The sequence below is a fragment of the Ctenopharyngodon idella genome, chromosome 5 (genome assembly GCF_019924925.1).
Source record: "Ctenopharyngodon idella isolate HZGC_01 chromosome 5, HZGC01, whole genome shotgun sequence".
In the NCBI taxonomy this organism is placed as follows: Eukaryota; Metazoa; Chordata; class Actinopteri; order Cypriniformes; family Xenocyprididae; genus Ctenopharyngodon; species Ctenopharyngodon idella.
The window spans coordinates 9,146,139-9,169,480 of NC_067224.1; the positions used below are offsets into that span (position 1 = coordinate 9,146,139).

Below are 23,342 nucleotides of genomic sequence, written 5' to 3' on the forward strand. Positions count from 1 at the left end.
GTTACCATTCAGTCACATCATTTAAATGACAAATGGAGACGGTTGTCAGTTTGAATGTCTGTAACTGTGGGTGTAGGCAGAGCGTCCTGACACTATGCTGGGAGTAGTGAGTGGAGCACTGCATGTGGCTGATGTCAACCTCAGGAACAGTGTGTCCAACTTCCTGCACTCACTGGAGAGGTAACAAACCATTTTACATACCATCCTGAGGGCATGCTTTATTATTATATACTTGTTTTATTGTTTGTATGACTAGTCCAAATATATGAGTATTAGGGCTGGGTATTGACACAGATTTTACGATTTAATTCTGATTCACAATCTCTTGATTTGATTCTGATTCTTTTGGATATATCTGTATATCAGGTACAGTACATGTCAAATGAGTAAACAAAATAAATGAGACATCATTAACAGCCAGAGGTGTAAAGAGTACCTAAAAACCATACTTAAGTAAAAGTACATAAACCTTAAGGCGAAAAATGACTCGTTACAAGTCACCAATTCCAATAGGACTCGAGTAAATATCCTAGAGTATCTGATTTGAACAGTATTTTACTGAATGTAGGCTCAAAAATGCACTAGTGAAACAGTTGATTTGTGAGGAGAGGAATCATGTTTATTTTCTAAGATCAAAATAAAACGGAACACCTCAAAATTGAAATAAATCATGCTACAACAGCCTCTTAAACATCTACAAATACTAGTCTCAGCTAAGCTCAATTGCTCAAAAAGGGCATAAGTAAACCAATGTCCTTTAAAAAGGTGTCTTCAATATGATTGATAAATGAAATAAAGTTAAGTAAAATTAAATAGAAAAGCCCACTTGCACTGGACGTGTTGGTTTCTGCCTCATCACCGGCTGCAGTCATGTCCTCGGGCCCTATCATACACCTGGCGTAATACGGCGCTAGGCGCGACACAAGTGTTTTTTTTGCCCGACGCAGTTATCATTTTCCCTTCCTATGCCACGCCCTAAATGCACTTGTGCTGTGCGCATTAGACCATGCGCTTAGATCTTTAAAATAGGGCCCCTCATCTCATATTTGCAACACCTGCAATTCACAACTATCTGCTAATGCACTCACGTTCATGTAAAGTAGCCATGTTGAGAAGTTTGGGTTAGTAAGGGCAAAACGAACAAAATATAGTACCTTTAATGCCCTGTAGATGGTGATATCACTTGTTGCAGAAATAAGCTGCTGCAGAAAAATGTAGGTGCCAAGCAAAATGTAACAAGTAATTGCATTACTCATCATTAATGTAGAGAGTAGAGAGTAAAAGTTGCCAATATCTTTGATACTCAGTAACACTGCAAACTGTAGCCAAAATGTTACATTTACTCAAATACTTTACACCACTGCTAACATGTTAAGTGAAAATATAATGAATATGCAATAATGTATACATTTAGCAAAATGCTCCTCTCTAGAGTTATTTTTGAATGGCGTTCTTGAGGTGAATGTAACCTTACATGACATTCTTTACAAGCTGTTTATTGATGTCTTTCTGTGGTTGAAACACTGATTGAGCGATTACATGAGATGTCATACATTTCAGCAAGTTGGACTATCAACATAACTTCTGATGTTAATTCATGTTTATTTCATGCTACAACTAGTACTAAAGATGATCAGTTTGCGTGTGCTATATGCAGCGATCTTTCACTCCACATTAAAGAGCGCCAAAATGGCATTTATTATTTGAATTCCATGATAGAGTTTACAGAATTTGAAAACTGACACTTTGTTTGCTATTAAAAGTAACAAAAAATCATAAAGCTTATTGTCATTGGATTATAGGAATGCTACAAATAATGTTTAGTGAAAATTTGTTAACGCATAAACAGGAAACGGACAATTTTTGGAAATTTAAAATGAAGATCAATTAAAATTGATTGATCAATGCTATCAACCCAGCCCTAATGAGTCTATAGTTGTTATTGCAGTTATAGGATGTTCTCACCTTTTTTGCTCTCTTCTCCTGTATGTCTGTAGAGGGCAGGTTTTACCTGCACACACCCTGTTGAACACGGTGGATGTTGAGCTGATCTATGAGGGAACCAAATATGTTCTAAAGGTGACCAGACAGTCACCTAACTCTTATGTAGTCATCATGAATGATACTTTGGCAGAGGTGGATGTCCATCGGTTGAGCGATGGAGGTCTGTTGCTTTCATACGACGGAAGCAGCTACACCACCTACATGAAGGAGGAGGTGGACAGGTAGGATACTGAGTGTAAATATAGAATGCAGAACATGAGAACATAGTGTTAGGAGAACTGTTCATGTGTGTTCATGGTGCTCAATTTGGTCACATTTGAACAATGTGTAGATTCATAATTTAAAGTGCAGAAGTACATTTAAATGTTGGTTTGTACTTCAGTAAAATTAATTGATTTCCCAAGATGCATAAAATAAATAGGTGAATGGCATCTGTTTTCAACAAATCAGTGCAGTATAAAGGACTTTTTTTTTTTTTTTTTTGCCATTTTCCAATTTATTGAAATGTCATTATTTTATTTAGCCTTTTTTTTTTTTTTTTATTGATTTTAACCACAATAACAATGCTGCATTGTTATTGTGTATGTATGTCATTGTATGTTAGGTCTGTCCATTAATCAAAAAGTTTATTAATTGCATACAGTTGTGGTCAGAATTATTGGCACCCTTGGTAAATATGATCAAAGATGACTGTAAAAATAAATCTGCATTGTTTATCCTTTTGATCTTTAATTCATAAAATTAGCAAAAATCTAATCTTTCATTGAAGGAAAAGAATTGAAAGTGCGGGGAAAATCACATGGCACACATTGTAACTATATTAATATAAATGTTACTCTATTATTGCCTATCTTGATCATTGTATGTGCTGTTCTTTTATAATGAAAAAAAGAAAATGTATGTTTGTAGGAAAACATTTGAGCATGTGTTTTATTATATTCTTTAGGTATCGTATCATTATCGGTAACAAGACGTGCGTGTTTGAAAAGGAGAATGACCCTTCACTCCTGCGATCGCCATCTGCTGGGAAACTCATCCAGTATACTGTGGAGGATGGTGGACACGTGTTTGCTGGACAGTGTTATGCAGAGATAGAGGTGTGTAAGAGCTACAAATGGCCATGAATTTCAGATGTCATGGTGCACAGATTTTTTCCATTGGGAAAAAACCTTTCCCAGGATACAAAGAATGTTACTGTATTTTGGCACATTTGTGATGTTAAGACATTGAGCAGCAAGTAAATAAGACTGAGCAGACCTGTTGAATCTGTCTTTTTAGGTGATGAAGATGGTGATGACCCTTACCGCCTCTGAGTCTGGCTGTATTCACTATGTGAAGAGAGCTGGTGCAGTGCTGGAGCCGGGCTGTATCATCGCCAAACTGCAGCTGGATGATCCCAGCAGAGTACAGCAGGTATATCCATGTGTAACGTGGTAAATGTATGATGTGCGTCTGCGAGCTCATTTTAGTTCCCTTTCAGAAGTTATAGAAAGTTTAAGTGGTTTAGTGTTTTCAATGAGTGTGTCCGTTTCAGGCTGAGCTGTATACAGGAACATTACCCAGTGTTCAGTCCGTGGCTCTCCGGGGAGAGAAGCTTCACAGAGTCTTCCACAGCACTCTGGATCACCTAGTGCACATTATGAACGGCTACTGTCTGCCAGAGCCCTTCTTCAGTGCCAGGGTGAGAAAACACATGTAGCTCTTCAACCACTTTATTGGACTTCATATCAGTAGTTCTCAATTTTTTTGGCTCCAAGAATTCTAAACCATAATGAGCATTTAAAATATATATATATATATATATATATATATATATAATTTAGCCAATAAAGCTTGCCACAAAGCACCATCAAAAGTAATGATTATGAATGTGTCTGGAAAAAATAGCAAGGAGACATTTTAATTATTTCTTAATAAACTAGTGTTTTCTGAGTCCTTGTTGGCTGCGAGGATGAAGTTGATGGTGCTGCCAACTTACAGTACTGCAAATTGCATGTGAATTTTTATTAAAAGTGCAAAGTGCCATTAAAAACTACCTGTTTTTAATTCACATGCACTTTGCACTTTTTCCCCTTTACAATTTCAAATTATGTATTCTTATCTGTGTGACCAAAAATGGAGTATTTTAAGTTGTTTCTGCTGTTATCAGAAAAAAAAAAAATGCATGTGATCACACCTCCGCACCGCACAAACGCCTAATAATAGCGCACATATATCTAGTTTAACGTTAGGGTGAGCAGCCATGTAAAGTTGCTACTTGCATGTTTCAAATGATAAGCCATATTTAAGGTCAATGGATGATAGGCAAACGTTTGGATTTCCTGCCCGACATACTGTAATTACCACAAGGACCCGCCGTTAATGGTCTGTCTGCACGGACTGCGTGACTTCGGCAAAAGGTTTTTTTTTTTTTCTGTGACAAACCGACAAATTAAATTTTGGTCGACTAAGCCTCTTTTATTCAAATAGTTGACTATTAGGGGGCAGCCCTACAAAATATCATATCGTAATAACTGTAATCAAATTATTCTAGACTATTTCTCAGAGCTAACTTTAGAGTGAATAGTGGGCAATTTGTGTTGCTTGCCACACCAGGTTTAGTATAAATTGGCATTAAGATTTGTATGTGTGTGTTTTAGCTGAAAGAATGGGTGGAGCGTCTGATGAAGACTCTGAGAGACCCCTCTTTGCCCCTGCTGGAGCTTCAGGACATCATGACGAGTGTTTCAGGCCGTATCCCTCCAGCCGTAGAGAAGGCCATCAAGAAAGAAATGGCTCAGTATGCCAGCAACATCACCTCTGTCCTTTGCCAGTTTCCCAGCCAGCAGGTGCTGCTTGTGGTTCTTTGAGTTCATGTCTATCTGAAGCTATAAAACAGCAACCATTGTTTATAAATGTTGTAAAATTTCCATCTCAGATTGCCAATATACTGGACAGTCATGCTGCCACACTGAACAGGAAATCAGAGAGAGAGGTCTTCTTCATGAACACTCAGAGCATTGTACAGCTGGTTCAGAAGTTAGTCCATCATTCAAACAACCTCCATGTGTACTTAAACCACTGATCTATATAAATGACTGGATTGATCATGACGTTATGACTAATATACCATATTAGTATTCCATAGTATTCCCTTACATTCTATTGAGTTAATTGGAAATCATCTGATTTTATTTTGAAAACATCACCTAACAAGTCTGCGTTTTTATATCTGAAGTCTCCCTGTACATTCTTACAACACAAATGTCCTAAACATTTAAATGGTTATTTGTTTAAAGTCCGGAATTTCCCGTGCTTATTAAAAGTTACGTTCATCTTTATTACAATAGTGAATATCAGATCAGCTGACAGATGAGACACCTCAACAGTTGTATTACAAATGTCAAAAGGATTCTTCTGAAATCTGAATACAGATTTATGCTTTGTAAGGTATGCGCATACAACTTAATTCGCCATGTACAGTTAGTCACTGTGGTTATGTAATTAGTTGTGTTATATAATATTATTTTTATTCGTACAGTATCTTTTCATTAACAGCATGTATTTCAAAGTAGTTGGGAATAGTAACACTTCCGGTGGCTTCACCGTCTACTGGGAGTTTAAAACACAATGAGCAATCCAGTCATTTATATAGATCAGTGACGTAAGCACAATCACAAACACAGGTTAACTGGCCTTCATGTCTTTTGTGGACCTAGGTATCGCAGTGGCATCAGAGGTCATATGAAGGCAGTGGTGATGGACCTCCTCAGGCAGTATTTAAGAGTGGAAGTTCAGTTTCAGCATGGTAAGACTGCATACTATTGCCCAGTTTCACAGACAAGGCTTAAAGGGTTAGTTCACCCAAAAATGAAAATAATGTAATTTATTACTTACCCTCATGTTGTTCTACAGCCATAAGACCTTCGTTCATCTTCTGAACACAAATTAAGATATTGTTGATGTAATCCGATGTCTCAGTGAGGCCTCTATTGAGATCAAAGCCATTCAAGCTCTCAAGGTTTGAGAGCTCTCAAGGTTTCAATTTGAAACAGTTCATGTGACTTCAGTGGTTCTATCTTAATATTATAAAGTGACAAGAATACTTTTTGTGCAGCAAAAAAAACAAAATAACGACTTTTCAACAATATCTACATGGGCCGATTTCAAAACACTGCTTTGGAGCTTTACGAATCGAATCAGTGAATTGGAGCGCCAAAGTCACCTGATTTCAGCAGTTTAGCCGTTTGATAGGAGATCCGAATCACTAATTTGAAACAAAAGATTCATAAAGCTCAGAAGCTTCATGAAGCAGTGTTTTGAAATCGGCCCATATAGATATTGTTGAAAAGTCATTATTTTGTTTTTTTGCTGTATTTTTTTGCAAGTATTTTTGTCGCTTTATAATATTAAGATAGAACCACTGAACTCAGATGAACTGTTTCAAATATGTTTTTAGTAACTTTATGGACCTTAAGAGTTTGAATGGCTTTGCTTTCAATAGAGGCCTCGCCGAGCCATCGGATTTCATCAACAATATCTTAATTTGTGTTCCGAAGATGAACGAAGGTCTTACAAGTGTAGAACGACAAGAGGGTGAGTAATAAATGACGTCATTTTTGGCTGAACTAACCCTTTAAGGCTAGTCTCAGACTAAAATGCATGCTTGAGCTATCTTAACTGAAAGCAATTTCCTTTGACATAGGTTAAAATATGTCAGTGCCAATGTTTTGTCTCAAGATGCACACCAGTAATATTTTTGAGGCATGTTTATAAAAGCTACTTAAATATGCTAATTTAAGGACTACTCCTAGCTTAATCTAAGCCCTGTCTGTGAAACCAGGCCTAAATGGTATAACTGGATGTTGCCTTATTTTATCATGTGACCACTGGAGGGCAGTGTAACATTATGATTCGTACTTGAACCAAAAGATGTGAATAATGAAACAACAATTTAATACATAATATTAGAATTATAAAATGTTTGTTCTTTAACAAATATTTGCTTTTTTTTTTTTTTATTCTTTCTATTAAATTTACTGTTACATGAATATTTAATTGTAATTAATTGTATTAATTTAATATTTGTTTGTGTATATGTGTGTATTACTTTCAGGTCACTATGACAAGTGTGTATTTGCACTACGTGAGGAAAACAAAGGGGACATGTCCAATGTGCTCAACTACATATTTTCTCATGCAAAAGTCACAAAGAAGAACTCTCTGGTCACCATGTTGATTGTGAGTACACACTCAAAATTTTGAGTTTTGAGTAACACAGAGTTTAATGTGAATGATTGTTTGGCTGTTTTGTAATCATTTTAATCAGTGTATTGTGAGATGTAATAACAGTTGAGATATAATAAAACATTTATATTTTATCTGTGACTCCAGTCCACTCATATGATTAAAATGTTTGTCCCTAACTTCTCTCTGTAGGATCAGCTGTGTGGACGAGACCCCACTCTGACGGACGAGCTCATGGCCATCCTCACAGAACTCACACAGCTCAGCAAGACCACTAATGCCAAGGTGGCACTGCGGGCGCGGCAGGTTCTCATCGCTTCTCACCTTCCCTCATACGAGCTGCGACACAATCAGGTGGAATCCATCTTCCTATCTGCCATTGACATGTACGGACATCAGTTCTGCATTGAGAACCTGCAGGTAGGACATGCTGGATGTCTGTGATTGAGTTGACAGATCTGTAGTGCCATCTGTTGAATGAACAGTGTTTTGCCACTTATTATGATTGTCAAATGAAAAGAATCCTGAAAAAAAATACATATCATAGTTTCCACAAAAATATTAAGCAGCACAACTATTTTCAACAAATGTTTCTTGAGCTCCATATCAGCATATTAGAATTATTTCTGAAGGCCGCTGAAAATTCAGCTTTACATATGGAATAAGTTACATTTTAAAATGGTTAATAGTTAGTTATGTTAAAATTAAGTTATTTTAAATTGCAAGAATATTTTACAATATTACTGTTTTTACTGCATTTTTGAACAAATACATGCAGCCTTGGTGAGCAGAAGAGACTTCATTAGATAACATTATAAAACCTTACCGATCTTAAAGGGTTAGTTCACCCAAAAATGAAAATAATGTCATTTATTACTCACCCTCATGCTGTTCCACACCTGTAAGACCTTCGTTAATCTTCAGAATGCAAAGTAAGATATTTTTGTTGAAATCCATTGGCTCAGTGAGGCCTACATAGCCAGCAATGACATTTCCTCTCTCAAGATCCATTAATGTACTAAAAACATCATTAAATCAGTTCATGTGAGTACAGTGGTTCAATATTAATATTATAAAGCGACGAGAATATTTTTGGTGCGCCAAAAAAAACAAAATACCGACTTATATAGTGATGGCCGATTTCAAAACACTGCTCCATGAAGCTTCGGAGCGTTATGAATCTTTTGTGTCGAATCAGCGGTTCGGAGCGCCAAAGTCAGGTTATTTCAGCAGTTTGGCGGTTTGACACACGATCCGAATGATAATTCGACACAAAAAATTCATAACGCTCCGAAGCTTAATGATTGGGTGAACTAACCCTTTAATGTTTTGAATGGTAGTGTATATCTGCAGTTTCATTTGATACCTCTACTGGCACAGAAATCGCACAATTTACCTTTTAAGTTGTAATATTTTGCTCTAGAACATTGTGTATTGTCAAATTATTGATACCTTTCTTGATTTTCTCTAGAAACTGATCCTGTCAGAGACGTCCATCTTTGACGTACTGCCAAATTTCTTTTACCACAGTAATCAAGTGGTACGGATGGCTGCTCTTGAGGTAAGACTGTGTCATTTTACATTTATTCATCCAAGAAACTGACTGTTTATTTTTGTCTTTATAAGATGTCGAACATGGTTCTCGTTCTCTTTCCTTAGGTATATGTTCGTAGAGCTTACATTGCTTATGAACTCAACAGCGTCCAGCACCGTCAGCTGAAGGACAACACCTGCATTGTGGAGTTCCAGTTCATGCTGCCCACATCCCACCCAAACAGGTACCTCCAAGATGTACCGCAGCCCTGCTTTCCCCACCTCTCCCAGTCACCCCCTTGCTTGGACTGTGGAGGAGCAAGTCAAAACACAATGAAAGACAGGAGCAATTGGGGAAAAATGTGTTTGAATTCTATATTCATCAGCATCTCTGAGTACATTAAAACTGCTCGTTGTTTGCGACACAGATTCTCCTCCACTGTACCACAATCCACTTCCCCTTTCACCCTTAAAATGCTCTACCTGTGCACAGTCTATGCCACTGATTTACTGTCTACTGTGATCAGGAGGTTTGTATGAAGTAGGAGTAGAAAAGCATTATTTAGTGACACAGGGTCTGAATCACAGGGCCAAAAAAAGTTCGTCTTTTAAGGGGTCTCTCATCTGTGCTGGCCACATCCGTGTGTTTCAGGTGACACAATCTATTGCAAACCAAAGAATGCGACCGATAGGACATGCTCAGCGAATGTGCTGATTGGCTGTCTAACAGCTCGCTCTTCCTGCACTTCCTTTTTTTATTCTCTGCTGATTTATGCTTGTGAACTAATTCAGTGTAGCCTCATCAGATGCATGTTATGCATTTTTGTGTTTCTTGCTTATTCAGTTGCTATGTGTGTTTAGTCCCCCTCCCCCCCCCCCAACTGTCATTGCTGCTTTGCCTGTGATTTGTGTAAAATGAATGGCTTATGCCTTGTACTGTGTTAAAGTACATAAAGGAGATTTTAGCTGCATTTATTGCAGTGTTTTAAAAGCTGAATTTTTGCATGTGAGGGAGGGGCAGTTATATGTGAAGTGTGTGGCTTGGTTTAGATTTAAGTGTTGTGGGTGAATCCTACAAATTTAATCTCAATTTTAAACCCCTAAAATCAAAAGAAGAAAAAAATAAATAAATAAATTATGTTTACATAGGAGTGCAGTGATATTAAAATTCTGGCCAATAAGCTGATATTTATTTTGGTGTCATGGCCAATGAATGTAAAATGGGTGATATTAAAATTCTGTAATATTTTGTGAAAAAAAAATAAAAAAAATAAAAAAATAAATAAATAAAATTATAAAGATTAAAATAAAAGCACAAATAAAATTATATGAAATAGTCTAAATATTCATTTTTTTAACTTATTCAATTACAAAAATAAAACAGAAAGAAAAATGAAAATAAAACAGTTGAGCACTGAGGATTATGAGGATGTTTAAAATTCAACAGAATTTTAAAGTTGAGACTGCTTCACATTAAAAGTAACAAAGCGCAAAGCTTTTAGCAATTGTTGGATGACAGGCATGCTACAAATGTTGAGTGAAGTTTTGTTCACGCTGTGCATCAAAAGAAAACAGCACACACTAAAAGATTTTAGATTTAAGAAACCATATCATTATCGATTAAATTCGAGAAATTAATATTGTCAATCTAGAGCTAATGTCCACACGCCTGACATGTTTTACTGTTGTAGCTTATCCACGTTGTGTGTGCAAAATAAACACTGAACACAGTCAAGATGTGTTTGCTAATTAAGTGCCTGTTCCAGCCTCTGATTCGGCCCTCCAAAACCATTTCATCCCGAAACTGAAAGTAGCTGTATTGGCCGAAATTTCGGTGCATCTTTTGCTAAATAAAAGTATTGATTTCTTTATAAAAAAAAAAAATAAAAAAAAAATTCTCATTACATAATTTATTTTACTTCTGACCTTATTAGTAATTCACATTATACTTAGTCGTGATTCACATTTGATTTTCATTACTATAATACAGTATTATTTTAATAACAGCATATAATATAGTTCATTTAAAACAGTACAGTAATGAGAAAAGGGGGAAATGTGCTTAATGAAGCAGATTTTAAAAAATGAAGAAAAAAAATGACAATGCAAAAGGTAAAGCTCCTAAAACAGGGTATATTTTCTTTTAGTAAATGTAATTTATTAGTACTTCCATTTGATTTTGGGGTGAAATGTGACCTGGATGTGTTTTTTGATCAATTTAAATTTACAATTTATTTTAACTAAAGCAGTCAGTTATGCATTTACGCAGTGACCACATCCAAATAATCACTGAAGACTTATTTGAGACACTTGTATAATTCAGTTAAACTTCGTGTAAATGCAGCAGAATTGTCTTTGAGCCACTTCTCATTGGCAGCAGTTAATAGTGTTTAAAAGCAGAAGCTGTCAGTTATGTGAAAAGGCCACACACTTCTGATCTCTGACTGACCCCTCCTATTGATGCCTGACACTAACCAATCAGTAATCAATGTTGTTTGATTGCAGAGGGAACATCCCCACTCTAAACAGGTATAGTACACATTCTTTCTTTCCTAAACCAAAGTGTAGACTTGGAAAATAGAATAGAAAAGCAGCATGGTCAACACATACATTTTAAATGTAGAAGTCAGTATACATTGAGCACTATGCAGTAGTACTACACGAGTCTGCTATTCCGAACATAAAACAAGTGTAATCACATATAAAAGTGTGTATTTGAATTAATATTATAAGATATAAAAATTATCAACCTGAAATGAATCGCATTCAAATCCTGCTAAATGGATCTAATGATCAAAGCTTCTGTGTCTCTCTCAATACATTGAATCTACCGATTGCAGTTATTATGTGTGTAAGTTTGTGTTTTAATGAAAACAGCCCTCTATTGGCATTTTTATTCTGTTGATCTCAGTAAATACAAACTAATTTGCATGGCTTATTACACTACTCTCAACACAGATGTGTGTGTGTGTGTGTGTGTCTGAAATTACCTTCAGCATCATTGTTTGTGCGAGCGCATGCAAATAGGGATACTCCTATGATATGTTAAGTGAAATTAAATTGTTTAGACCTCATACTGGGTTTGAATTAACTGCATAATAGTGGCGATTAATTCTGCTGTGTGTGTGTGTGTGTGTGTGTGTGTGTGTGTGTGTGTGTGTGTGTGTGTGTGATGTGATTGTTTGTTGGGGTAAGTTCTTGCTCTTTGAGTTTATGTGTGCGTTCATGTGTCAAAATGTGACTGTCATCGTTGTCCTCCCAGGAAACTGTCTGTCCCACTACTGGACTACAAACTTCCAGATATCACAGCTAATGCTAGTGCCGCCTCAGGGGCTTCTAGTGACTCTGCTGAGAGTGAGGCCAGGTAGTGCAGGACAGACTACAGTGTTTAATCACAGAGAGGGTTTAATTGGGAAAAAGTAATCTATACACCTTTTTTTTTATTACAAGAAATCTGGGTGTGAATCATTTTAATTATTTTTAAGTAAGGGATTGCTGTCCATACTAACATTGAACAGGAGACTTGTCACATACTGAAGTTTAGTAAATTATGAGAGTTTCTCGTAGATGCTGATTTAGCTTATAATTATGGGTTTTATTAAAGGAAAATTCTGGGCTAAATACAACTTTACAACTCAGTTTGTAAAAACTGGAAAAATGCATTAATAATAATGCACTTGCAATGGAAGTCTGGGCAAAGTGTACAGCGCCACAAAATAACTTTTAAACAATGTAGACAATTTTACAGCTTGAATATCAAAAACGTTTTTGCAAAATAATTTATGTAAGCTCTTTAACAAAAAATACATTTAAATTCACGTACAGTATGAAAACCCATTTATACTGTGTGCGAAAAATTCTGTGAGATGTTACTAATTATATCATGTGTAATGTAATTATATTTTCTATTGTACTAAAGCAAACTGCTAAAATATTAACTGGAAAATAATGTTTTTATCAAGTTAAAGGGATAGTTCACCCAAAAATGAAAATTACCCCATGATTTACTCACCCTCAAGCCATCCTAGGTGTATATGACATTCTTCTTTCAGACAAATATAATCGGAGTTATATTAAATGATGATCAGGATAATCCATGCTTTATAATGGGAGTGGATGGTGCCCCAGATTCTAAAGACAGAAAAAATGCACTCACCCATTATAAAAGAAGTCCACACGGCTCCGGGTGGTTAATAAAGGCCTTCTGAAGCGAAGCAATGCGTTTGTGTAAGAAAAATATCTTATAAAACTTTATAAACTGTAATCTCTAGCTTCCCAGATGGACGCCACTCAGTATTAAAAATAGTCAATAGTCAATACTATCTTATAATATAAATGTTAAATTTCTCTAAATTTTTTTACATTTTTTGCAGACCCCAGTTTGAAAAGCTGTGGTCAACAAGCCCTATAGACTTATATTGTAAATGTGTAACAATAAACCATTTTTCTTTTGTTTTTACAAATGGAGGGATGACCCACAATTATGGCAAATAACAGCAGGCCATATATAGATTGTATTTAACCTGGAATATTCTTAACTAACCTGTACCTCCACCATGAATTCAAATAAACAAAATGAATGAGGATGCATGAATTCACCCATTCAGTGAAGTTTCAGTCATACTTATTTTTTTTCCTTTAACATCTGGTCTAATTGCCTCCTGACAACTGGCCCTTTTTATAATGTTCAACTCTTACACATTCAGCTTGTGAGGAGGCGATGCTAATTCCTGTTCACTCCTCTGATCTAGACTGATGTGTGATGGTGATGATTTGGTCTCCTGGGGTGATCTACCATATTTTTAAGAGGTTATGTGTATGCAGCTGGGTTAATGACAGGTCTTTTTGTTTGTGCGTATGTGTTGTGCTCTCAGAATGTCTTTCTCCTCTAACCTGAACCACTACGGCATGGTCCATGTGGCCAGTGTTAGTGATGTACTCCTGGACACCTCCTTCACTCCACCCTGTCAGCGTATGGGCGCCATGGTTTCCTTCCGCTCTTTCCAGGAGTTCACCAGGTGAGTGTGTGTCTACAGTATGTTACTGTTTAGTAAAGGCAACATGAAATTTAAATTGACCCTGTTTATTTGCTTATTAAATGCCCCTGATCTTGCTCTGCACGTTTAAAAGTTTAACCAATAAATAAACAATAACTTTTGATTTTGATTTTTTTTTTTTTTTTGTCCCTCCATTGACAGCTTCGCAACTACCACATTGACGCTTCAAAAAGTTCATAAAGAAGATCGTAAAACGAATCCATATGAATTGGGTGGTTTAGTCCAAATTTTCTGAAGAGACTCGACCACTTTAAATGATGAACAGATTGAATTTAGGCTTTTATTCACATATAAACATTGATTAGCGAACATAAACAGAAGCTCAACCGATCCTGCTTGACGCGGGAGAACAAGCCTCGTTGGTTCTTGCGGAAGTTCAGACGTGCTGCGTAACACACAAGAATGAACCTCATTGGTTCTCGAACATCAAGCAAGCATGCTTGAGCTTCCGTTTACTATAACTGATGTGTGAGTTGATGAATGTTTGTGTGAATAAAAGCCTAAATTCAATCTGTTATGTCTCTTCAGAAAATTTGAACTAAACCGCTCAATTCATATGGATTAGTTTTACGATCTCTTGATGAACTTTTTGAAGCGTCAAAATGGTAGTTGCGTGGACTGTCAATGGAGGGAGAGAAATGGCTCAGATTTCATTAAAAATATCTTAAATTGTGTTCTGAAGTCACTTTAAGATGCTGTACTGCCACCTAGGTTGGAACGTCAACCACATTACTTCCACTGGATTATTTACGATACTTTCTTATTTTTTAGTATTAAAATAATTCATAAAACCCATCAAATCCCAGATAAAATCAAGATCCCCAACATTGTCAAACTGTTGTCACTCTGTTGAAATACATTTAAACCTGTAACGTTATGTTGTGTTCATAATTAGAATTATATTGTGATTACTATTTTGAAGTGTTGTGTAATGGCATAATGTGTGTGAGAACGGAAGTGAAGAGTAAAAAAGATGGTTTAAGTTCGCTACCCCTTTCGTGTGCTTTATTGCTGCTTACTAACTCCTGACAGACACCACATACCACATATTACATATTATGAATGCCATTTCATGTTGTCTTTTTAAAGTTTTCTCAATTTACCTAAATTTGGTGCTTGTGTCTAATGTGACTGTTATGATAGGAACATTAAGGATGTGTTGAGCTGTTTCTCTGACTCACCCCCCTCTACACCAACCTTTCCTGAGGGGGGCAACCCTGTGCTTTATGGAGAGGAGGACAACAAGGTGAACCTTTCGCCCTCTGAACTTGTGAAGAAGAAAAAAAAAAAAAAGAAAAAAAAAAACAATTAAAATAAACAGTTTTTCAGTATATTAGATTGTTGTAATGTTGTAAAATCAACATTTCCTATACCTGGTTTTGTTTGATTTATTGTAGAGCATTCAAGATGAGCCAATTCATATCCTTAACGTGGCAATAAAGACGGACAGCGACATTGATGACGATGGGCTGGCGGCCATGTTCCGAGAGTTTACCCAGACTAAGGTAAAATGTTCTGTTCTTTATGAATTGATTGTCTTTAAGCAGAGTTAAAAATTAAAATATTTTTCTCTGCTCTCAACAAATTAATTTTCATTTATATCATTTCTACCACAGAAATCTCTGCTATTTGAGCATGGCATCCGAAGACTGACTTTCTTGGTTGCTCAGAAGGTATGCTTTAAAAATGACATTTGAGCATGTTTCCGCTCTCTCACTCCTCAATCAAATTTTAACTAAATCTGTAATCAGTTAAATGTTAATTTGAATAAATGTAATTCATAGTAACTGATCTCAAGTCTGGTACACCCACTGCATGTGTGTGTGTCTCTTTTCCTGTGCTCTTGACGCCGTTATTAACAGGATTTCAGGAAGCAAGTCAACTGTGAGGTGGACCAGAGGTTCCATGTAAGTAGTTGTGGAATGTTTGAGACATTGGCTCTGTTCCACAACCTTTTCAGCTGCTTTGCTGTCTACTCTCTAAATAGGCAGCTATCTTCTTAGGTAACATCTAAACCAAAATGGAACCTCACAAGTGACTGAACTGAAATGCAACAACAACAACTTTCACTCATGCAGGTCACACCAGTAGTACTACTTATCTAAATCGCATGAGTGACTTGGCTTTAGCTAACAGTTGATTCTAGTAGAGATGTTAGCGTGCTGCTAAGCTAATGATTCAGAACTCATGTAGCCCTACTAAAAGCAAAATATGTGGCACACAGTCCATTTTTAATTAGACTATCAGTATTTCTCAGTATTGAATGAGATGTACAGTATTTTTGATCAACATTTCTTGGTTATCATGTTATCATGGTTACCACTGTCTTGGATGTTAGCATGTTGCTAAGCTAATGACCCAATACAGTTAAGTATAAAAATTTGGGCTGTCATTTGATTTAAATGATTCAAAGATGAGTTCATTGCATGATGCTGATTAATAAATCAAATTAATCCAAATAATCTCATATATCAATGTTTGAGCCCCTAAATGGACATTTGATTGGATATGGTGATGAAGACATTATTTGGAGTAAATCATTGGCTTAAAATGGCAAAAAGTGGCTTTTTAAGTCAGTATTATTTGTTTTATTTCCATAAAAATGAATATAGATTAATGTTTTTTATTAATTAAATTTTATAAACAATGTTATCAGAAATAATGATTATTTTGAATAATTAACATTTTGACACCTACAATAGGTTCTGGAACAGAGCCATTATAAATGGTCTCTTAATTAAGTTGCCTACACTGTTAAGTCTTTGAAATGTGCAAATTGTGGCAGTTTTTGTTCTGTAAATGGCCTATAGTGAATAAACTTGTGTTATAATCATTAATATTGGTCTGATCTTCCAGTGTGTTGTTGACATGTTAAACCAGTGTAATCTCACTGTTAGTGTTTAATGTTTTATTTCACAGAGAGAATTCCCCAAATTTTTCACCTTCCGGGCTCGAGACAAGGTGAGTTGTTTTACACAAGACTATCAATGACAGGCACAAAAGACTGTAACACTTTTAAATGCAAGCGTTCATTAAATTCATCAGCAGCTTTATGTTTAGGAGGGAAAATACAAAGGGGAAATGAGGAGGAGGAAAAGAAAAGGCTGTTATATTCCTCTGTTTCTTGTCTTTGCTGTGCAAGTAACTCAATCATGATCAATGGCTTTTCTCTGGCTTCCTTCAGCCCTGATAGTTTGCTAAAATGGTTCCAGCAAAGCTCATTACATTAATGAACTTTTTAATTATTTGTCTCATTTGAGAGGGATGACATCCATTAGCCGCTGTGATTACCTACATTTACTAAATCTAGCTTGCTATTATAGCTCACGGGCACTTTCTGCTCCTGTAGACTCACTTTCTCTAAATTTAAAACAAGCAATTTCATTCCATTCATTTTTTTCAATTTTATTAAATCTTTTATATAAAATTTCATGTGGTCTTTAGTGAATGTTGATTTATGTGCAAATAGGAAGTGTAACCAATGTTTTTTTTGTTTTTTTTTGTTTTGTTTTTTGGGTTGTTTTTTTAAAATATATATTTTTTGGCATCACACTTGCATTTGTACAAATAACATTTTTGTCTTTCATTTGATGGAACATTGTTTAGTTCACTTTGTTTAATATTTTTGCTTTTAATTTTTACTATACTAACAGCTACATATGGAATTGTGAAAGATAATAGGTCTCATTCACTAATCATTTTTGTGGATTATTCGTATTTATATTCACAGCGAAACTTCTATCATTTTAATGACATAAAAATTTCTGAATTTCTTTTGAATTGAGGTATTCTAAACAAATGACTGTGTACCCGAGGCTAATCATTTGCATAAAACACAGTCAAACCAGCTCCATAATAAGAGCTTTCCACATCACCTTTCCTTTACAGCCTTTCGTCACTCATACGGTTCCTTATGCAGTTTGGAAAAGTATAGAATTTTATTTGAGTAATTTACATGTCTGGATAAGTATGGAAAAAAGAAAAATGGAAAAATATTTGTGTTTCCAGACTTTGCCCCTATTCAGTTTCCTAAAAAATAAATTTATCATACAAGCAGAGTGTTTTCATGGCAAAAGTTTAGTGATCCTTTAGTGATTGTCGAACACAACTGAATAAATTCAAGGCGCACATTTTCATATATATAAAAAAAAAAATATATATTTATATATATATATTTTTTATTTTTTTATTTTTTTTATTTATTTATTTAATACATATTATTTATTAAATTAAGTTCATTTCAATAGTTGTTTGGCCAAACTATATATATTTTTTTGTCTGAAACCAAAGTTTTTGCCAATTTTGTCGATCACTTTTTTCAGTTTGAGGAGGACCGTATCTACAGGCACTTGGAGCCTGCATTGGCTTTCCAGCTGGAGCTCAACCGCATGCGTAACTTTGCACTGACGGCCATCCCCTGCGCCAACCATAAGATGCACCTGTACTTGGGAGCCGCCCGTGTGGAGGTGGGCACCGAGGTCACTGATTACCGCTTCTTTGTACGGGCCATCATCCGCCACTCGGACTTGGTCACCAAGGTAGGAGCATCACTGTGATCCTGTTCATAAATCTGGTTAGGTGTGTGACACTTTGGCTTTTCACAATGCTCTTAAACCCAGGGAAAAAGAACGTTTCACACTAGTAATTTAGAAGTGGGATTGGCAACTTGTTTTACCTCTGGAGCAGGGTTAGCACCATTTCATTCTTGCCTATTATAGTCTAAAAAATTCCATTCAGTATAAACTAGTATACCATTCTATTCAGTATAAATAGTACAGTCAGCAGTATATAAAACAATTATGCGCAATGCTAGAGCTTTTATGCAAATAAGTCGCGTGCTGCAATCATCCAATCAATGACACTGACACGGCAAATATGCTAAATTTTACAAAAACGTTAACCCAGGGTTTAGGAATCTAAAGGTATGAAACAACAGCTTATGAATACCAAGGATTAGTTGCTAACCCCAGGTAAATAATGAACAATGTGAAATGTTGTTTACCTGGGGTTTAGAATGTCCCAGGGTTCATTTTTTCAAGTGTGAAAAGCCCCCCTGTGTGATTCTCTGCTGTGTAGGAAGCATCGTTTGAGTACCTGCACAACGAGGCAGAACGTTTGCTGCTGGAGGCCATGGATGAGCTGGAGGTGGCCTTCAACAATACCACAGTGCGCACAGACTGCAACCACATCTTCCTCAACTTCGTCCCAACTGTCATCATGGACCCTTCTAAGGTTTTAACAAATTTCGATGGAATTTTTTTTTAGGATACATATTTGCATGTGTTTTGAGCCTTTGTGTTCTCATCAGATTGAGGAATCCGTACGCTCTATGGTCATGCGCTACGGCAGTCGTCTGTGGAAACTCCGCGTGCTCCAAGCCGAGCTGAAGATCAACATCCGACTGACGCCCACTGGCAAGCAGATCCCCATCCGCCTCTTCCTGACCAATGAGAGTGGCTACTACCTGGACATCAGCCTGTACAAGGAGGTCACAGACTCCCGTACAGGACAGGTGGGGCACAAAGACCGACAGGTGGGGCTCACGTGTCTCTCATTAACACAAACACACAAACACAGACATCTCAAACTGAACTACACTTTTATGCCATCTTTCATTGTTTGTTAGTCATTGGTAATTTTCTGTCAACGGTAAATACACTATCAGTCAAAAGTTTGGACACACCTAATCATTTTTTATTTTGACTTTTTTTTTTTTTTTTTTTTTACATTTTAGAATAATAGTAAAATCAAAGTTATGAAATATTACAAATTGGAATTTTGTAGTGAATGTTGAAAAATGTTTGATATGTTTTCTTTCTTCAGATTCGACAGATCATTATTCATATGTAGACACTAATATATATATATGTTTGCAAAGCTAATTTCAAGCATTTAAGAATAGATAAAAATGTTTTATTATATTTATAATTTATGATAAATATAATATGAAAATCACACTATTATTCAAAAGTTTGGATTCGGTAAGATTTTATCAAAAGAAGTCTCTTGCATTTGTTTGATCATTAATACAGTAAAAAGAGTAATATTTTGAAATATTATTACAATTTAAAACGGTTTTCTTTTTTGAATATATAATTTATTACTTTGATAGCAAAACTGAATTTTCAGCAGCCAGTACTACTGCCTTTAAATCAATCTAATATGATGATTGGGTGCTCAAGAAACATTTCTAATTATTATTAATGATGAAAACAGTTGTGCTGCTTGATATTTTTGTGGAAACGTGATACATTTATTTTATCATGACTCTTTGATTTAATAGAAAGTTCAAAAGAACAGCATTCATTTGAAATAGAAATCATTTGTAATATAAAGGTCTGTTACTTTTTATCAATTTAATCCATCGTTACTGAATAAAAGTATTCATTTATCAAAAAAACACACTGACCCTAAACTTTCGAACAGTATTGTATATTTTTATAATATTAAAAATAATTATATTTTGATATTTATTTTATGTATATTTATTATTTTATTATTTATGAGATAAATTCACATGTCCAAACACATGACTGACACTGTACAGTCTGCCGTTGTAGTGAGGCAGCAGTTACACAGTTTGCACTAGGTACACTAATATCTATTAAAATTAATATAATATACACTAATATAACTAAAATATTACACGTACAGTGATTTGTCATTGTGCTAGTTCACCGTTTAGTTTCATTTGTCAGTGATGTGCTGACTTTTCAGTCTGAATGTAAAAATGCTTTTTTATGGAATTAAATAGAATTTATAGTTTTTAAAATGTTTGCAGATCACCTTTTGTCATTGTTACGTCAAATGTCAGTCTTATTTGTTTGTATCGTCAGGCAGCTGTTATCTGTTTGTCTATATGCGGGGATATATTTATATTATTTTTATGGTTATTTGTATTACTTTAACTCTGCTTGACTGGCTGACTCTCTTGCCCTCTATCTCGCTCTCCTCAGATCATGTTCCAGGCTTATGGAGATAAGCAGGGTCCTCTTCACGGCATGCTCATCAACACACCCTACGTCACTAAAGACCTCCTGCAGTCTAAACGCTTCCAGGCCCAGAGCCTCGGCACCACATACGTCTACGACTTCCCAGAGATGTTCCGTCAGGTATCGTCCACAATCTGAAACGGTAGTCTAGTGATGGCAAATATTTAGGAAGCTCAAGATTTGATTTGAATTTAATTCAGGGCATCACAATGCAATTACTAAATACTTGATGCATCTCAGTTTGTCAACAGCAGTGTTGGGGTGCATTAAAACAGCCAATCTAAAACTATATATTAAGACTTCAGATGCAAAAACCTGTCCGTCTGATATTTTTTCTTTTAAATGAGCATTTTTATCAGGCTCCTATGTTTAGGTTCAGTAATTTCACTTTAATGGCAATGAAAAGGTTATTAGTCAGTTATTGAAATACCTTGTTTTCAAATATGTCACTTTAGTCAATTCATTGGTATTTAACAAATTTGTCTTCTGATTGGTTCTGTGAACTTATAGGCTGTGAAAAAGGGAAGTGGTGTTTAGCGGTTTCTGTCAACGAACTGGTATTTCTGAATGGGCTGAGGCTGGGATTTAGCAGACTTAAAACGAAAGTGTTTTTTGAATGAATACTATGTGCGGAGAGCATTCTCTCAATATCGTTATCTCATTTTTGACGGAGGAGGCATTTAGTGTTTTTTGCATCTGAAGTCTTCAGGTGCATCTCAATAAATTAGAATATCATGAAAAAGTTTTTTTTTTCTGTAATTTAATTCAAAAAGTAAAACTTAAATATATTCTAGATTTATTAGACATAAAGTAAAATATTTCCCAACTTTTTTGTTTTCATTTTGATGATTACAGCTTGCTTCTCATCAAAATCAAAAAATCAGTATCTCAAATTATTAGAATATTTATTTTCAAGTTCTATTAAATTACCATTCTCAGGGTATAAATACTGGGTTTAGGTCAGTAATCCCAACAGCAATCATTGGGAAGTCTGCTGACTTGACAGTTGTCCAGAAGATGATCATCAAAACCCTCTACAATGAGGGTAAGCCACAGAGGGTCATTGCTGAAAGAGCTGGCTGTTCACAGAGTGCTGTGCCAAAGCATATTCATGGAAAGTTGACTGGAAGGAAAAAGTGTGGTAGGAAAAGGTGTACAAGTGAAAGGAATGACCACAGACTTGAGAAGACTGTCAGGCGAAGCCGATTTAAGAACTTCGGAGAGCTTCAAAAGGAGTGGACTGAAGCTGGAGTCAGTGCATCAAGAGCCACCGCACACAGACGTCAGGAAATGGGCTACAACTGTCACATTCCACTTACCAAGCTACCTCTGAACCAAAGACAACGTCAGAAGCGTCTTACCTGGGCTAAGGAGAAAAAGAACTGGACTGTTGCTCAGTGGTCCAAAGTCCTCTTTTCAGATGAAAGTAAATTTTGCATTTCATTTGGAAATCAAGGTGCCAGAGTCTGGAGGAAGAGTGGAGAGGCACAGAAACCATGTTGCTTGAAGTCCAGTGTGAAGTTTCCACAGTCACTGATGATTTGGGCTGCCATGTCATCTGCTGGTGTTGGTCCACTTGTGTTTTCTGAAGTCCACAGTCAACACAGCCACCTACCAGGAAATTTTAGAGCACTTCATGCTTCTTTCTGCTGACAAGCTTTATGGAGATGCTGATTTCATTTTCCAGCAGGATTTGGCACCTGCCCACACTGCCAAAGGTACCAAAAGCTGGTTCAATGACCATGGTGTTACTGTGCTTGATTGGCCAGCAAACTTGCCTGACGTGAACCCCATAGAGAATCTATGGGGTATTGTCAAGAGGAAGATGAGAGACACCAGACCCAACAATGCAGATGACCTGAAGGCTGCTATCAAAGCAACCTGGGCTTCCATTACACCTGAGCAGTGCCACAGGCTGATTGCCTCCATGCCACGCCGCATTGACGCAGTAATTCATGCAAAAGGAGGCCCAACCAAGTATTGAGTTCTAATTTATTGAGATAGTGAATTGGTGGGTTTTTGTTAAATGTGAGCCAAAATCATCACAATTAAAAGAACCAAAGACTGAAAGTACTTTAGTCTGTGTGCACTGAATTTATTTAATACACGAGTTCCACAATTTGAGTTGAATTACTGAAATAAATGAACTTTTCCATGACATTCTAATTTATTGAGATGCACCTGTATGTATGTATGTATGTATGTATATATATATACATACATATATACATACATATATATATATACACACACACTATATATATATATATATATGTGTGTGTATGAAGACTTCAAATGCAAAAGCCTCTAAGTGCCGTCTAAAATTTCTTTCTAACTTAAGCATTTTTGTGTTGGATATTTTATTATTGGATAATGTGTTATGAATGAAAGGATCCCACATCGTTTGATGGAAATGAAAATTATCAACCTACAGAGGACTGAATTCAAAGACACCCTGAAAATCAAAGTGAAAAAAATTATGCAGCAGGCTAGTCCATTTTGCTGAAATTTCATTGCAGCAACTCAGAAT

The 23,342-nt window shown here is 35.9% G+C and overlaps 1 protein-coding gene across 16 annotated transcripts in view; it reads left to right on the forward strand.

Annotated features, from left to right (window-relative positions):
• Nucleotides 1-23,342, forward strand: part of acaca (acetyl-CoA carboxylase alpha) — a 70,814-nt gene that overhangs the window by 24,568 nt on the left and 22,904 nt on the right. For 2 of the 16 annotated variants that reach the window (XM_051892870.1, XM_051892872.1), the window contains 24 exons: nucleotides 77-180; nucleotides 1,998-2,225; nucleotides 2,951-3,101; nucleotides 3,283-3,417; nucleotides 3,539-3,685; nucleotides 4,644-4,832; nucleotides 4,922-5,022; nucleotides 5,703-5,791; nucleotides 7,100-7,224; nucleotides 7,423-7,650; nucleotides 8,702-8,791; nucleotides 8,890-9,008; nucleotides 11,269-11,292; nucleotides 12,026-12,127; nucleotides 13,638-13,781; nucleotides 14,964-15,066; nucleotides 15,218-15,325; nucleotides 15,437-15,493; nucleotides 15,683-15,727; nucleotides 16,740-16,781; nucleotides 18,143-18,358; nucleotides 18,897-19,052; nucleotides 19,129-19,353; nucleotides 20,777-20,932. In XM_051892870.1, coding sequence (XP_051748830.1) covers nucleotides 77-180; nucleotides 1,998-2,225; nucleotides 2,951-3,101; nucleotides 3,283-3,417; nucleotides 3,539-3,685; nucleotides 4,644-4,832; nucleotides 4,922-5,022; nucleotides 5,703-5,791; nucleotides 7,100-7,224; nucleotides 7,423-7,650; nucleotides 8,702-8,791; nucleotides 8,890-9,008; nucleotides 11,269-11,292; nucleotides 12,026-12,127; nucleotides 13,638-13,781; nucleotides 14,964-15,066; nucleotides 15,218-15,325; nucleotides 15,437-15,493; nucleotides 15,683-15,727; nucleotides 16,740-16,781; nucleotides 18,143-18,358; nucleotides 18,897-19,052; nucleotides 19,129-19,353; nucleotides 20,777-20,932 — 3,084 coding nt within the window. The remainder of the gene's footprint in view (nucleotides 1-76; nucleotides 181-1,997; nucleotides 2,226-2,950; nucleotides 3,102-3,282; nucleotides 3,418-3,538; nucleotides 3,686-4,643; nucleotides 4,833-4,921; nucleotides 5,023-5,702; nucleotides 5,792-7,099; nucleotides 7,225-7,422; nucleotides 7,651-8,701; nucleotides 8,792-8,889; nucleotides 9,009-11,268; nucleotides 11,293-12,025; nucleotides 12,128-13,637; nucleotides 13,782-14,963; nucleotides 15,067-15,217; nucleotides 15,326-15,436; nucleotides 15,494-15,682; nucleotides 15,728-16,739; nucleotides 16,782-18,142; nucleotides 18,359-18,896; nucleotides 19,053-19,128; nucleotides 19,354-20,776; nucleotides 20,933-23,342) is intronic. The other 14 variants (XM_051892873.1, XM_051892875.1, XM_051892876.1 and 11 more) reach the window with 9 other exon arrangements.